Source organism: Procambarus clarkii, chromosome 4 (assembly GCF_040958095.1).
Source record: "Procambarus clarkii isolate CNS0578487 chromosome 4, FALCON_Pclarkii_2.0, whole genome shotgun sequence".
NCBI classification, from domain to species: domain Eukaryota; kingdom Metazoa; phylum Arthropoda; class Malacostraca; order Decapoda; family Cambaridae; genus Procambarus; species Procambarus clarkii.
Window position 1 is genome coordinate 27,236,843 of NC_091153.1, and position 18,567 is coordinate 27,255,409.

The following is an 18,567-nucleotide window of genomic DNA, read 5'->3' on the forward strand; positions in this document are numbered from 1 at the left end:
CTTGCAACTCATTTTGTATGTATGCACTTTTCCCTAAATACACATCATTATCATTATCATCATCATAAATGTTATTAATTTACTGTGTTTAAATATAAAGCACATAATTGTATGTGCTTTCTGTTAATAATGTTAAGAACTCTCTTCAGTATTCCTGTTAGAACTACAAATTTCATAATGTAATAATCTATGCCTGTTATCATTGAGTATTACCTTTATGTTGTGTATCATTTGTTATATTTCTTAAACATTCTCACATATATTAGCTTACTTCTCTTTTAGTATTAAGTATATACTCTGTTATATCTATATATAATTTTTTATCTGAATTATTCCAGGTATTGGCCAAAATGCTTTATGTAGCTGTGGCTTCATTTGTATGTGTAACCTTCTGTCCCTACAATTGTCTGTTCATCTTCTGTTCTTCGTACATACATTCTTATGAATAAAAACTACACTTATTATTATTGTTGTTATTATTATTATTATTATTATTATTATTATTATTATTATTATTATTATTATTATTTTTATTATTATTATCATTATTATTATTATTATTAATATTAAGAAACTTACTACAATGCTGTAGTGAAGGCGAATGAAAGACCCAATTTTTGTTTCAAGTGAATTGAACCACAAATTTTCTTATGTAACCTACTTCCTTTCACATGGTAATGTATACAATATTCTGCAGAATATTGTATACAGTACCATGATAAATGATGTAGGCTACAACTGAAAAATCGGTTTTGAATACCCTTAAAACATAAATTGGGTCTTTCATTCACCTTTACTATTATTATTATTATTATAATTATTATTATTATTATTATTATTATTATTATTATTATTATTATCACAGAGAGTAATCACACTAACGTGACTGCATCTATGAGAAAATCCGTAGAAGCCGAGATGAGGATTCAAACCTATGAGGTGGATAGTCCCACACACACACATGCTCTAGCGACTAAACCACTAGATTAGACGACTAGATTATTATGATTATTATATTAGTTATTATATTTGTACCTGGAGCTACAAAGTTATTGTGGGTTGCACTCTGGGTATGGTCAGTAGCTGGCCGTAAAGATATGATAGAACAAAAAGGTTGAGAGTCCTTGCATTAGACAAACAACTAGGAATGCAGAGTACTAGAGTTAAAAGCTCGATCTTGCAGGCACGAATAGATGAAAATGTGTTTATGAGGATACACACATCATACTTGCTCACTAGAACCATACATTAATCCAGTCATACATATTCAATTGCATGTGATTTTTCTTTTATTATAGTTTTCAGGATATAAATAATTTATTAATTTATCTATGTTACAGAATGAGGCAGTTAGCAAGGTGCTGAGTCAGCTTAATAATATAGCCTCAGCCAGTGTCAACCAAAACAAGCAGGTAGGTGTATTTTTTAAGTTTTACCTGTATACTAAGCAACAAAATTCCTACAAGAAACATTTTCTTTCAGAGATGTACAACTGTGCTTAGTATTGGTGGTATAAGCTTACATTTACGTAATCAGTATTGGCAAATTATGTATATATATATATATATATATATATATATATATATATATATATATATATATATATATATATATATATATGCAAACAAGCCTGAATGGTCCCCAGGACTATATACAACTGAAAACTCACACCCCAGAAGTGACTCGAACCCATACTCCCACAACTGGTATGTACAGGGACGCCTTAATCCGCTTGACCATCACGACCGGACATAAGGAAGTGATAGCCGAGGCTATATGAACCACTTCCCCGCCGGCACTCGGATGGTAATCTTGGGCATAGCATTTTATCAAATCACCTCATTCTTTGGGGCACACGTGAGGAACACAAATGCAAACAAGCCTGAATGGTCCCCAGGACTATATACAACTGAAAACTCACACCCCAGAAGTGACTCGAACCCATACTCCCACAACTGGTATGTACAGGGACGCCTTAATCCGCTTGACCATCACGACCGGACATAAGGAAGTGATAGCCGAGGCTATATGAACCACTTCCCCGCCGGCACTCGGATGGTAATCTTGGGCATAGCATTTTATCAAATCACCTCATTCTTTGGGGCACACGTGAGGAACACAAATGCAAACAAGCCTGAATGGTCCCCAGGACTATATACAACTGAAAACTCACACCCCAGAAGTGACTCGAACCCATACTCCCACAACTGGTATGTACAGGGACGCCTTAATCCGCTTGTTTGCATTTGTGTTCCTCACGTGTGCCCCAAAGAATGAGGTGATTTGATAAAATGCTATGCCCAAGATTACCATCCGAGTGCCGGCGGGGAAGTGGTTCATATAGCCTCGGCTATCACTTCCTTATGTCCGGTCGTGATGGTCAAGCGGATTAAGGCGTCCCTGTACATACCAGTTGTGGGAGTATGAGTTCGAGTCACTTCTGGGGTGTGAGTTTTCAGTTGTATATAGTCCTGGGGACCATTCAGGCTTGTTTGCATTTGTGTTCCTCACGTGTGCCCCAAAGAATGAGGTGATTTGATAAAATGCTATGCCCAAGATTACCATCCGAGTGCCGGCGGGGAAGTGGTTCATATAGCCTCGGCTATCACTTCCTTATGTCCGGTCGTGATGGTCAAGCGGATTAAGGCGTCCCTGTACATACCAGTTGTGGGAGTATGGGTTCGAGTCACTTCTGGGGTGTGAGTTTTCAGTTGTATATAGTCCTGGGGACCATTCAGGCTTGTTTGCATTTGTGTTCCTCACGTGTGCCCCAAAGAATGAGGTGATTTGATAAAATGCTATGCCCAAGATTACCATCCGAGTGCCGGCGGGGAAGTGGTTCATATAGCCTCGGCTATCACTTCCTTATGTCCGGTCGTGATGGTCAAGCGGATTAAGGCGTCCCTGTACATACCAGTTGTAGGAGTATGGGTTCGAGTCACTTCTGGGGTGTGAGTTTTCAGTTGTATATAGTCCTGGGGACCATTCAGGCTTGTTTGCATTTGTGTTCCTCACGTGTGCCCCAAAGAATGAGGTGATTTGATAAAATGCTATGCCCAAGATTACCATCCGAGTGCCGGCGGGGAAGTGGTTCATATAGCCTCGGCTATCACTTCCTTATGTCCGGTCGTGATGGTCAAGCGGATTAAGGCGTCCCTGTACATACCAGTTGTGGGAGTATGGGTTCGAGTCACTTCTGGGGTGTGAGTTTTCAGTTGTATATAGTCCTGGGGACCATTCAGGCTTGTTTGCATTTGTGTTCCTCACGTGTGCCCCAAAGAATGAGGTGATTTGATAAAATGCTATGCCCAAGATTACCATCCGAGTGCCGGCGGGGAAGTGGTTCATATAGCCTCGGCTATCACTTCCTTATGTCCGGTCGTGATGGTCAAGCGGATTAAGGCGTCCCTGTACATACCAGTTGTGGGAGTATGGGTTCGAGTCACTTCTGGGGTGTGAGTTTTCAGTTATATATATATATATATATATATATATATATATATATATATATATATATATATATATATATGTGTGTGTGTATATCACGAAAATAAACACGTGATTAAGAATGTGACAATGTCAGACCACGGAGGAAAAATGAAACAGGAAATTTCCTTAAGTACTTTCGTATATTAAATACATAATTTTAAATATCCTTCTGAAGATGTATTTAATATACGAAAGTACTTAAGGAAATTTCCTGTTTCATTTTTCCTCCGTGGTCTGACATTGTCATATATATATATATATATATATATATATATATATATATATATATATATATATATATATATATATATATATATATATATATATATATATATATATATATGTATATATATATATATATATATATATATATATATGTATATATATATATATATATATATATATATATATATGTATATATATATATATATATATATATATATATATATATATATATATATATATATATATATATATATATATATATATATATATATATATATATATATATATTATTAAATATGACCGAAAAAGTAAGATTAATAATTTTAACACGAATTTTCTCAATCTTTCGTACATTTCTTTTCACTGTTGGAGGTAAATAAAAAATCAATTCTCCAAAATTCATTTTTATTTACAAATGCGAACAAGCCTGAATGGTCCCCAGGACAATATGCAACTGAAAACTCTCAAGCAACTGAATGGGGACCATTCAGGCTTGTTCGCATTTGTGTTCCTCACGTGTGCCCCAAAGAATGAGGTGATTTGGTAAAATGCTATGCCCAAGATTACTATCCGAGTGCCGGCGGTGGGGTGGTTCAAATAGCCTTGGCTATCACCTCATTTTGTCCGGTCGTGATGGTCAAGTGGATTAAGGCGTCTTGTACATACCAGTTGTGTTGCTCCTGGGAGTATGGGTTCGAGTCACTTCTGGGGTGTGAGTTTTCAGTTGCATATTGTCCTGGGGACCATTCAGGCTTGTTCGCATATGTGTTCCTCAAGTGTGCCCCAAAGAATGAGGTGATTTGGTAAAATGCTATGCCCAAGATTACTATCCGAGTGCCGGCGGTGGGGTGGTTCAAATAGCCTCGGCTATCACCTCATTTTGTCCGGTCGTGATGGTCAAGTGGATTAAGGCGTCTTGTACATACCAGTTGTGTTGCTCCTGGGAGTATGGGTTCGAGTCACTTCTGGGGTGTGAGTTTTCAGTTGCATATTGTCCTGGGGACCATTCAGGCTTGTTCGCATATATATATATATATATATATATATATATATATATATATATATATATATATATATATATATATATATATATATATGTTAGTATATTTAGGTAGCAGTCTTTCCTGTAGACATATATTGGTAAATATGACCGAAAAAGTAAGATTAATAACACGAATTTTCCCGATCTTTCTTACGTTTCTTTTCACTGTTGATGGTAATTCAAAGATCAATTCTCCAAAATTCATTTTTATTTCTAGTCTGACGCGACACTTGAGCGCGTTTCGTAAAACTTATTACATTTTCAAAGACTTTAGTTTACAAACACACAACTGAAACTGAATAGAGCTTACACATCTTCGATTTTATATCTACATTTGGGTGAGGTGGATGAGGTGAAAACAAACTTTCAACAATGGGTATTGAATGGGTATTAAATTCAAACACAAGACAGAACACGAAACAATGGGTATTGAATGGAAGTAATTGTAGAAAGCCTATTGGTCCATATTTCTTGATGCTTCTATATTGGAGCGGAGTCTTGAAGTGGGTAGAATATAGCGGTGCATTAATTGGCTGTTGATTGCTGGTGTTGATTTCTTGATGTGTAAGTGCCTCGCAGACGTCGAGCCACCTGCTATCGCGGTATCTATCGATGATTACTGTTATGTTTGTTAAGATTTCTCTGGTGATGGTCTGGTTGTGGGAAGAGATTATATGTTCCTCAATGGAGCCCTGTTGTTTATGCATTGTTAAACGCCTAGAAAGAGATGTTGTTGTCTTGCCTATATGCTGAGTTCTTTGAGGCTTACAGTCCCCAAGTGGGCATTTGAAGGCATAGACGACGTTGGTCTCTTTTAAAGCGTTTTGCTTTGTGTCTGGAGAGTTTCTCATGAGTAGGTTGGCAGTTATTTTGGTTTTATAGTAAATCGTCAATTGTATCTTCTGATTTTTGTCTGTAGGGATAACGTTCCTATCAACAATATCTTTCAGGACCCTTTCCTCCGTTTTATGAGCTGTGGAAATAGCTGTGTTCCTGTAAAATAGTCTAATAGGGGGTAAAGGTGTTGTGTTAGTTGTCTCTTCAGAGGTTGCATGGCGTTTCACCTTTTTTCTTATGATGTCTTCAACGAACCCTTTGGAGAAGCCGTTGTTGACTAGGACCTTCCTTACCCTACAGAGTTCTTCATCGACTTGCTTCCATTCTGAGCTGTGGCTAAGAGCACGGTCGACATAAGCGTTAACAACACTCCTCTTTTAACTGTCTGGGCAGTCACTGTTGGCATTGAGGCACATTCCTATGTATGTTTCCTTAGTGTAGACTGCAGTGTGGAAACCTCCGTTCCTTTCCATGACCGTTACATCTACCCAGCAAACACAAATCATCTACACAACGTTCGCCTATCTCTTGCCATAGGTGTGGGAATGATTTGCATTGAGAATGGTGCAGGAAAGCCTTTGAGAAACTTTTACTCAAAAAATCCAAACACAAAGGTTTAATTATAAATTGTTTTTCTTCAATTATTTTCTTCCAAATGTAAAACAAATAGTTTTTACATGTTTAAATATAAAATTTATGGTGTTTTTTTGTAAAATTCATTAATAAATTGTGAATGATATATATTGGCTGAGTGAAACCTTTATAATCCATTTAGTTATAATTTGAACAGAAAAAAGTATTTTTCCAAATTTTCTAAAAATTGCTCTTTTTAACACAATTTGACTCCTTATACATTCCACTAAACACTATATCATGTTTAAATATATAATTTATGTATTATTCTCTAAAATAATTTATATAAATTATATAAGTTGTTGGAAAGTGGTGTTAAGGATTCTGAAAACATTTTGTTGTGTTAATATGTTCTTATTAACTATGTCTCAAGTTCACAGTTTATCAAACAAGAATATTAACATTCGTCAACTCTTAAAATCTTATATGTTATCTTGCTGGTGCAAAAAAGGGTGAATCTTTAGGAACAGCTATAGTATCTATATATCACAAATGGTGTTTTCCCTAACTCAAACAATGTAGGGTTTATTATTCTACACATATTTCTAATGACTCTTAGATGTTTACATTCTCTGAAGTATAATTGTGAAGGCTGTGTCCATCACTCTCAACACAGATTCTTAAACTCGTCTCTGCAGGTTCAACTATATAATTAGTTTCCATTTTGAATTTCCATGGACATTTGTATCCAAAATGAAACCAATGTGGTTTCCTTCAGCGCCTTCAGCCAGCACATTTGCTCATTCATTTCCACAGATTCCAACAAGGTAGGGGATTTACAGAAATTTGTATATTCATATTGTTATATATTAAAAATATGAATGCAGTTCAATATGATAAGACAAATACATGAGTTTATGATAAATTCGTTTTCTGTGATATACCATTGATATGCTCTTTTTTTCTTTAAACGGCAGACTAAACTAAAGTGCTCACATCAACAGATTTGATGTATAAATGGTCAACGCTCAACAGAGTTAGTATAAATGTATTAGTATAAATCTTACTTGTCTCATTGTTAATTCACATTCAATGTCAACTTGTGGTTTTGATGTGGCACGTTTGGCCAAGACACCCACCCCATTATGCACCCCATACCCATCTTGTGGGCGGTTGTGGAAAGGGTTACAGAGGCACATAATGGGCTCAGGGACTGAACCCCACAATTCATTTAGCTAAGCAAGTTACAATCTTGATGAGCTAGTTACAAAATTCAATATAAGTCATCACATCAACAATGGGTTCGAGATCGACCTCAAGTACAGGTTCTAAATTAAGCAACTGACATATGTGGAGAGCTAGTATCAAAATTTATATGTTTGTCCTGCACACCGTCCCCCATCCAGTGGGCAGCGGTGGATAGGTTACAATCACTTAGTTGTTATCTACAGTTAGCAAACTGGGGATATTTGGCTAAAATTTCTGGTAGCAGATCATTTTGAATGAAATATTGACACATCGCTGGAACATTGGTTATAGAATTGTCTCTAAATTCATGTATCTTTTCGCACTCCATCACATAGTGACGGAGGGTGTGCGAATAATTTTGTTGACACAGTTTACATTTGGTCAGGTCTACATCAGCAGATAATGAGAATTCCCAGAGATACTTGTAACCGAGTCTAAGCCGAGCAGTAGTAACATCTAGAAGTCTGCTGATTTTATTGGATGATCCATAGATGTGTGGCTCCTCTTGTATGATATGTATGATAGATGGAATTACTAGTTCCAGTTTCTAGGCAGGCGATGAGTACTCACAATAACCTTAATTAAGCGTCAAAACAAAAATGTGTATACTCTTTTTACTCTCCTGACCTTAGTTCTCGAGCTATGTATTTCATTTTGGTACCAACGTGTTCGCAATAACATTCTCTAGAAGAAAATCAGCAAAAACGGTCACCAAAAGTTATATGAATACCAGCACCCAATAAATACCTACGTAGATGACTCGCCGTGAGTGCCCAAGAGCAACAAAATGTTTTTACTCTTGGGATTGTTATCACTTCCACACTTGTCCTACAGCGTTAATTTTGGTATCAATGTACTCGCAATGAAATTCCCAACACGGTGATATGAATATAAACGTAGAATAATGGTCGCTGCCCACCCGCAAGAGTGTGGGAAGTGGCGGAACTGTTACCCAGTATTGGTGACAAGACGACACATGGGCGATACAGTGCTTTGAAAGTTTATAATTATATCACTGTCCTGACATTATTATTGTATGTACGTCATTCATTTTTGTGCCAATGTTTTCGCAATAGAATGTTCTATGAGCCCGTAGGTAAAAAAGAGCAACAAAGCGTAAGATAGAATAGCACCATATATAAAACAACGCTGGTACATATCAGTGAGCGTCAAACACACACGAAATGTGTGTGTTTGATGGTGGTCAAACGATGTTTGATGTGTTTGATCAGGTGATGTCCTGATCCGCATAATTAAAGTATGAATTATGTTGAGAAAAAATAAGAAAAAAGGGAAAAAACAGGGGTGGGAGAAACATGACAGAAAAAGAGTAAAAATACAATTTGGTCAACAAAACAGCATTGTTTAAAATAAAAGATATGGATTGACATTTTGGGGGTTAGGTTGGTAGGTTACATTGAGTTAATTAGGTAGTACTTAGTGTTTATCTGTTATAGATAGGAGCTGCCTGGTATGGGCCAATAGGCCTTCTGCAGTTACCTTTGTTTTTATGTTTTTGCCCTGTAACCTAAATGGTTAGAGAGGCACATATATGGGCTTAGGGACTGAACCCCACACTACATTTAGCTAAGCTGGTTACAATCTTGATGATATAGTTACAAAATTCTGTGTAAGTCGTCACATTATCAATGGGTTCGAGATCAACCACAATTTCCTGAATAGATATAACAAAGGGGATATTAATAGGGTATTAAAATTGTCAACACAAGATAGAACACGAAACAATGGGTATAAATTGGATAAGTTTAGATTTAGGAAAGACTTGGGTAAATACAGGGTCAGTAACAGGGTTGTTGATTTGTGGAATTTTTCTTAACTTATAAATTTATCTTTATTTATCTTAAACTGGTTGGGAGAGGTACAGTTTTTAACATAATTGGGAAGGTCATTCCACATTCGAGGTCTCTTGATTTGTAAAGCATTTCTAGTTTGACTAAGTCGTACTCTTGGAATATCAAATAGGTATTTGTTTCTGGTGTGGTGCTCATGGGATCTGTTACAACCTTCTAGGAAGCTTTTAAGGTCAGGATTGACATTACAGTGCAGCGTTTTATATATATAAAATACACATGAGAGTATGTGCAGGGACTTAATATCTAACATATTCAGAGATTTGAGTAAGGGGTCCATATATACTGCCCGGTTGCCTGAAATGCTATAGGCCTACTATAGTGGCTTTAGGTATTGTATGCACTAGCTCTATCTATAAATCCAACATTATGTTTGTAAATCAACTATGTATGTACTTTCCTGAATAAAATTGACTTTACTGTACACTTATATTCTCTCTAAACTTATTTCAATTTCAATTTCAATTTCAATTTCTTATATTCTCTGTGGATTTGTTACCCCTATCGTTTGGGAGAAAAAAAATGACTAATACGTTCGGCGAATGACTTTGACTTCAACTTCACTTTGACTTCGTTCATGTCATCGTATTTTCCGTAATATATAAAGGTTATGACAATGCAATTATATTATTGTGTGCAAATAAGTTTGAAATTTCATGTACCCTAAAAATATTAAAATAAAGAATAAGAATAATTAAATAATTGTTGTAGTAAATTGTCACACGTTCATCATACGCAAACGAACACACAGTTTGGAGCGTCAGTACAAGACCGCCGCCATTTTAAAACACGGCTTCGAATGTAAGTAATGTTTTTCTCGTACTAACACTGTGTTATACAATAGATTTGGTCTTGAATTCACAAATTTAGTTGTTACATCTGACAGAGTATGTTAGACGGTGTAATGCTGGTCCATGTTAACGTATTTGTGGGCTTGGTTGGTTTAAATGTGGAGGCGAGGCCTGGCAGTGCTGGTGTATGTGGAGGCGAGGCGAGGCCTGGCAGTGCTGGTGTATGTGGAGGCGAGGCCTGGCTGTGCTGGTGAGTATGTGGAGGCGAGGCCTGGCAGTGCTGGTGTATGTGGAGGCGAGGCCTGGCAGTGCTGGTGTATGTGGAGGCGAGGCCTGGCTGTGCTAGTGTGTATGTGGAGGCGAGGCCTGGCTGTGCTAGTGTGTATGTGGAGGCGAGGCCTGGCAGTGCTGGTGTATGTGGAGGCGAGGCCTGGCTGTGCTAGTGTGTATGTGGAGGCGAGGCCTGGCTGTGCTAGTGTGTATGTGGAGGCGAGGCATGTACAACACTCCCCAATAGGAAGAAAACCCACTGGGTTCTAGGCTAGGTTAGGCTTATCTGTAATAATTGAATTAAGCCTAGCAAAGCCTAGAACCTAGTTCAGTAATTTAAAAAATGTTGTAACTTGAAAAATGCCATTCAATACATTACACAATTTAAATATTTTCAGGCAATCAACACAACCCTCATGTTGGCTAACCCTCTCTCATGTTGGTCAATAATTTAATTATTTTTTTATGGAGTAATCTTTGCTGTTGAAATGTAGTCTTTTTGAGACTACATTTCAAATGTAGTGTGTGTGGAGGCGTGTATGTTAGGTATTACCTAATATACACGGTGTAATATATCTATCTGTGTGAAATAGATTAAATCCATTTATTTGATATTCAGCTAATAGTTCTGTATTTTCTACATTCATCCATGTTTTGGTAAGTGCAATAATATGTATTGTTTCATTGCAGATTAGAGATTCAAGATAGTTCTAGATTTCCGAAGTACTGAAACGCGCGCCATACAGGCTTGGTGGATCTAGGTGCAAGGTAAAATTATTTACATTTACTTGTTTTGTATTTATGTTTTGTATTTATATGCATATATGCATTTATATGCATTATTCTATAGAATAATAGATCTCGTAATAATTTTGCAAAAATAGTGGCATTTACTATTTTTAAAAGATTATTAAAAAATTTACTGATATGGTGCATTCGGAAGGGCGAAGAGGGAGAACGGCCTGTTGACATAGCTCGGGTGCAGGGGGGGGGGGGTTGTGTAAAAGCCTGGTTTGTGCCTCGGAGAGGCTATGGGATCCAGTAAGTTCAGTAGAACTTCGGTTTCAACCCTTTTACCCTGTTGTAGCTCAGTCGATTAAGGCAGTGTCTGGGATGCTCCCGGACGCAGGTTCGAATCCTCGTCACGGCCCTTGTGGATTTGTTCATTTGATGCATCACGTTATTGTGATCTGTGTGTGTAATTCTTCACTTGCTACAGCAACAGGAATGTGTGTGTATGTATTTGTGTTGTTGAATATGACCGAAAGTGTAAGATTAATGATTCTAACACAAATCGTCTGAATATTTGTTTTTCTTCACTGTCGAGAGTAGTTAAAAAAATTTACTCGAGTTTATTTTCACACTTTATTTATGGTCCTTAAGTCCCTCTCCTTAATGCTGCTGCTGTTTCTCGCATCTTTGCATCGCTTGTATGTTTGGGGGTTTGGCCTCTTGCTATATATTGATTCCATTTGTGTGTGTTTGGGTCTCAGGCCCTCTCGCAATTTCTGTTGAACAAACCCCTTTTCCTAGTTCTGCATCTCTCCTTTGGTACAAATTTTGTTGTGCTTTTATCATATATTTCACAAAACTTGACATACATTTCATTTACTTCATGTCCTATCAGCAAGTGTTTGTCAAATTCTTTAAGGAAAGTTTATCATCCTGATTGCAGATCTCTAGCGATATTATGTCAACTTCTTGTGGATTCGCAATCATTATTTAATTTACCTTTAGGTGTTCTTTCACCAGCACAGCAACACTGTACCTCTCCCAACCAGTTTAAGATAAAAACTAAGTACTAACTAATTAACTCAATGTAACCTACCTTACCCCCAAAATGACAACCCATGTCTTCTATTTTAAACAATGCTGTTTTGTTGACCAAATTGTATTTTTGTTTTTTTCTGCAATGTTTCCCCCCCCCCCCACCACTCTACCACCACATTGAGTTTAGTAGCTCTGTGCACGTCAGGTGCTGTTTAATATACAGACCTACTCCTCCATTTGACCTAGTTTCTCTATCACATCTATATCACTTTGTGCTTTAGCCCTGGTGGAGCTTGGTCCACCAGGCTGTTGTTTGGAGTGGCCCGCAGATCCACATACAGTCTGCATATGATATACAGTCTGTTGATCAATTAAACTACAGTAGTTAGTTTTTATCATCCGAATGCACCAATATGTGTTCATTCTTCCCAGATTAAGGAACTAGGTAATATTCATCATCTGAATGCACCATCTGATGCTTTAACACACTCATGATACACGAGAGGTTTAAAAAACTTTTAAAACTTTTAAAACTTTTTGACCTATGTATTTAAAAGCAATTCTAAAGTTAAAAAGTGTAGCATAGGCCCCTCGCAGAATGTTCTTAATATGATCCTCAGGTTATAGTTTTCTATCTAAAACCACCCCTAGATCTCTTTCTTGATCAGAATTCTTTATAGATCTCAGTGGCTCGATCATAGAAACTGCTCTAAATCCTTGTTGGCCTGGATTGTGGAGGTCATTGGTCTCTATAAAACTAGTAATCTGACTCCTGATCACTCTCAAATAATTTTATTATGTGGGATGTTAGTGCAACTGGTCTATAATTCTTTGCCAATGCTTGTGTTGTGTTGTGTTGTTTTGGTAGTGATGTGCAATGTGTTGTTTTGGTAGTGATTCGTCCAGTTCTGGTAGTAGTGCGGTTGTTGTGTAGTGTAGTACTTGTGTGCTTGTTAATGACTTGTATTCCAGTCTTGTGGGTATCTCCTTTCCCCTACGGGCCAACTGCTTTGTTCTTACCTAGCATTTTGCTTTGTTTGGGTATGAATGTTTGTGTGCCGTATATTTTGCAAAATTTGCCATATATCTCATTATTTACTCCTCTGCCTAGCAACAAGTCTGTCTAATTATACTCATTAACTGTTTTTCAAAGTTCCCCATAGTGTCCTTTATTGAAATCGAGTTCATGAACCGTTTCAATGTTCTTATTTTCTTCTAGATTATATCTTAAAGTATATTTAAATGTTATTGTTATTATTGTTATTAAATGTTATTGTGACATTGCATTGCAATTGAGCTATGTTGTTTACCATACCGTTCATTTCGTGAGTATAAGTATAGATGCCACACTTGTGACAGGTAAAACCATGCCTTTTTTGAAAAACAGCACCGTCTGTTGCACGTAAGAGCAACCCACACTATATTATGTTGCGATATTATTTCAATATTTCCGATTGTATTGATAATTTGAATTTTCATAGATTTCAATTTATTTTCATTTCGATTTAATAATTTTGTGTGACATTGCATTGAAATTGAGCTGTGTTGTTTACCATACTGTTCATTTCATGAGTATAGTTTATTTTTTTATTTTTTTCATTTCATTTTTTTAGCTGTTCTTATTTTTCAGTGATGGGAATATCAGATCATTTGATGTTCCCAATTTTCTGATGGAAGCATCAGACCATTATAGAATGCATCGGATGAGGTAGTTTGGTATGGTGGGGAGGACGAGAGGGGGGTATGGTGGGGAAGACGAGGGGACAGAGGAGAGGGTAATGGTGGGGAGGACGAGGGGACTGGGGAGTTGGGGATGGTGGGGACAGGGGAATGCTGGGGAGGACAAAGGGACAGGTGAATGGGAGATGGTGGGGGAGGAAGAAGGACAGGGGAGGGGAAAATGGTAAGGAGGACGATGGGACAGGGAAGTGGGAATAGTGGGGATGATGTGGGGACAGGGAAGTGGGAAGGACGAGAGGACTGTGGAATGGGGAATAGCAAAGTGAATTATAATTATATATATTAATTAATTCTTATAAATTTCCAGAAGCCTGTATCAACACCCACACTAATGCAACTGAAAGAGATGTTGAGACAAGTATTGCTGATATGTTGAAGAACGCCCCAAACAAACTCGGTGGAAACAGATACAAGGTAAAGTTTGCCAATTTGCTGTAGTCTAATTCAATTTCTTTTTAGTAATCTTCGAGAACATTTATGCTATGAATAAGATAAAATAATGTAACTGATTTTGATTTATTTACTATTTATTATTTATTTACCGTTATTAGTATAATAGATCTCGTAATAATTTTGCAAAAATAATGGCATTTACTATTTTAAAAAGCTCGGGTGCAGGGGGGGGGGTTATGTAAAAGCCTGGTTTGTGCCTCGGAGAGGCTATGGGATCCAGTAAGATCGTCCTTCCTTTCCTCCCTAGAATCTGGATGTAGCAGGTGCTCAATTGTCAAAAGTGAAAAATTGGTTTTGTCTTCCGAATGCACCATTTCTGTAAATTTGCTAATAATCTTTTAAAAATAGTAAATGCCATTATTTTTGCAAAATTATTACGAGATCTATTATACTAATAACGGTTTGATAAAATACAGAAGACTACCTACTGGTTTTACCTGTAATAAGGTTTGATACAGATGATTATGATTATGGTTTTGGCCTCCACCACCCTCTCACCTAACTTGTTCCAACCATGTCTACCACGGTTTTGTCTTCCGAATGCACCATTTCTGTAAATTTGCTAATAATCTTTTAAAAATAGTAAATGCCATTATTTTTGCAAAATTATTACGAGATCTATTATACTAATAACGGTTTGATAAAATACAGTAGACTGCCTACTGGTTTTACCTGTAATAAGGTTTGATACAGATGATTATGATTATGGTTTTGGCCTCCACCACCCTCTCACCTAACTTGTTCCAACCATGTCTACCACGGTTTTGTCTTCCGAATGCACCATTTCTGTAAATTTGCTAATAATCTTTTAAAAATAGTAAATGCCATTATTTTTGCAAAATTATTACGAGATCTATTATACTAATAACGGTTTGATAAAATACAGTAGACTGCCTACTGGTTTTACCTGTAATAAGGTTTGATACAGATGATTATGATTATGGTTTTGGCCTCCACCACCCTCTCACCTAACTTGTTCCAACCATGTCTACCACGGTTTTGTCTTCCGAATGCACCATTTCTGTAAATTTGCTAATAATCTTTTAAAAATAGTAAATGCCATTATTTTTGCAAAATTATTACGAGATCTATTATACTAATAACGGTTTGATAAAATACAGTAGACTGCCTACTGGTTTTACCTGTAATAAGGTTTGATACAGATGATTATGATTATGGTTTTGGCCTCCACCACCCTCTCACCTAACTTGTTCCAACCATGTCTACCACGGTTTTGTCTTCCGAATGCACCATTTCTGTAAATTTGCTAATAATCTTTTAAAAATAGTAAATGCCATTATTTTTGCAAAATTATTACGAGATCTATTATACTAATAACGGTTTGATAAAATACAGTAGACTGCCTACTGGTTTTACCTGTAATAAGGTTTGATACAGATGATTATGATTATGGTTTTGGCCTCCACCACCCTCTCACCTAACTTGTTCCAACCATGTCTACCACGGTTTTGTCTTCCGAATGCACCATTTCTGTAAATTTGCTAATAATCTTTTAAAAATAGTAAATGCCATTATTTTTGCAAAATTATTACGAGATCTATTATACTAATAACGGTTTGATAAAATACAGTAGACTGCCTACTGGTTTTACCTGTAATAAGGTTTGATACAGATGATTATGATTATGGTTTTGGCCTCCACCACCCTCTCACCTAACTTGTTCCAACCATGTCTACCACGGTTTTGTCTTCCGAATGCACCATTTCTGTAAATTTGCTAATAATCTTTTAAAAATAGTAAATGCCATTATTTTAGCAAAATTATTACGAGATCTATTATACTAATAACGGTTTGATAAAATACAGTAGACTGCCTACTGGTTTTACCTGTAATAAGGTTTGATACAGATGATTATGATTATGGGTTTGGCCTCCACCACCCTCTCACCTAACTTGTTCCAACCATGTCTACCACGGTTTTGTCTTCCGAATGCACCATTTCTGTAAATTTGCTAATAATCTTTTAAAAATAGTAAATGCCATTATTTTTGCAAAATTATTACGAGATCTATTATACTAATAACGGTTTGATAAAATACAGTAGACTGCCTACTGGTTTTACCTGTAATAAGGTTTGATACAGATGATTATGATTATGGTTTTGGCCTCCACCACCCTCTCACCTAACTTGTTCCAACCATGTCTACCACGGTTTTGTCTTCCGAATGCACCATTTCTGTAAATTTGCTAATAATCTTTTAAAAATAGTAAATGCCATTATTTTTGCAAAATTATTACGAGATCTATTATACTAATAACGGTTTGATAAAATACAGTAGACTGCCTACTGGTTTTACCTGTAATAAGGTTTGATACAGATGATTATGATTATGGTTTTGGCCTCCACCACCCTCTCACCTAACTTGTTCCAACCATGTCTACCACGGTTTTGTCTTCCGAATGCACCATTTCTGTAAATTTGCTAATAATCTTTTAAAAATAGTAAATGCCATTATTTTTGCAAAATTATTACGAGATCTATTATACTAATAACGGTTTGATAAAATACAGTAGACTGCCTACTGGTTTTACCTGTAATAAGGTTTGATACAGATGATTATGATTATGGTTTTGGCCTCCACCACCCTCTCACCTAACTTGTTCCAACCATGTCTACCACGGTTTTGTCTTCCGAATGCACCATTTCTGTAAATTTGCTAATAATCTTTTAAAAATAGTAAATGCCATTATTTTTGCAAAATTATTACGAGATCTATTATACTAATAACGGTTTGATAAAATACAGTAGACTGCCTACTGGTTTTACCTGTAATAAGGTTTGATTCAGATGATTATGATTATGGTTTTGGCCTCCACCACCCTCTCACCTAACTTGTTCCAACCATGTCTACCACGGTTTTGTCTTCCGAATGCACCATTTCTGTAAATTTGCTAATAATCTTTTAAAAATAGTAAATGCCATTATTTTTGCAAAATTATTACGAGATCTATTATACTAATAACGGTTTGATAAAATACAGTAGACTGCCTACTGGTTTTACCTGTAATAAGGTTTGATACAGATGATTATGATTATGGTTTTGGCCTCCACCACCCTCTCACCTAACTTGTTCCAACCATGTCTACCACGGTTTTGTCTTCCGAATGCACCATTTCTGTAAATTTGCTAATAATCTTTTAAAAATAGTAAATGCCATTATTTTTGCAAAATTATTACGAGATCTATTATACTAATAACGGTTTGATAAAATACAGTAGACTGCCTACTGGTTTTACCTGTAATAAGGTTTGATACAGATGATTATGATTATGGTTTTGGCCTCCACCACCCTCTCACCTAACTTGTTCCAACCATGTCTACCACGGTTTTGTCTTCCGAATGCACCATTTCTGTAAATTTGCTAATAATCTTTTAAAAATAGTAAATGCCATTATTTTTGCAAAATTATTACGAGATCTATTATACTAATAACGGTTTGATAAAATACAGTAGACTGCCTACTGGTTTTACCTGTAATAAGGTTTGATACAGATGATTATGATTATGGTTTTGGCCTCCACCACCCTCTCACCTAACTTGTTCCAACCATGTCTACCACGGTTTTGTCTTCCGAATGCACCATTTCTGTAAATTTGCTAATAATCTTTTAAAAATAGTAAATGCCATTATTTTTGCAAAATTATTACGAGATCTATTATACTAATAACGGTTTGATAAAATACAGTAGACTGCCTACTGGTTTTACCTGTAATAAGGTTTGATACAGATGATTATGATTATGGTTTTGGCCTCCACCACCCTCTCACCTAACTTGTTCCAACCATGTCTACCACGGTTTTGTCTTCCGAATGCACCATTTCTGTAAATTTGCTAATAATCTTTTAAAAATAGTAAATGCCATTATTTTTGCAAAATTATTACGAGATCTATTATACTAATAACGGTTTGATAAAATACAGTAGACTGCCTACTGGTTTTACCTGTAATAAGGTTTGATACAGATGATTATGATTATGGTTTTGGCCTCCACCACCCTCTCACCTAACTTGTTCCAACCATGTCTACCACGGTTTTGTCTTCCGAATGCACCATTTCTGTAAATTTGCTAATAATCTTTTAAAAATAGTAAATGCCATTATTTTTGCAAAATTATTACGAGATCTATTATACTAATAACGGTTTGATAAAATACAGTAGACTGCCTACTGGTTTTACCTGTAATAAGGTTTGATACAGATGATTATGATTATGGTTTTGGCCTCCACCACCCTCTCAC

At 36.3% G+C, this 18,567-nt stretch overlaps 1 protein-coding gene across 3 annotated transcripts in view; it reads left to right on the plus strand.

The window, feature by feature from the left end:
• LOC123750961 (uncharacterized) overlaps positions 1-18,567 on the plus strand; it is a 335,999-nt gene that overhangs the window by 85,429 nt on the left and 232,003 nt on the right. For all 3 annotated transcript variants that reach the window (XM_069333325.1, XM_069333336.1, XM_045733062.2), the window contains exon 2: positions 1,341-1,412. In XM_069333325.1, the coding sequence (XP_069189426.1) occupies positions 1,341-1,412 (72 nt within the window). The remainder of the gene's footprint in view (positions 1-1,340; positions 1,413-18,567) is intronic.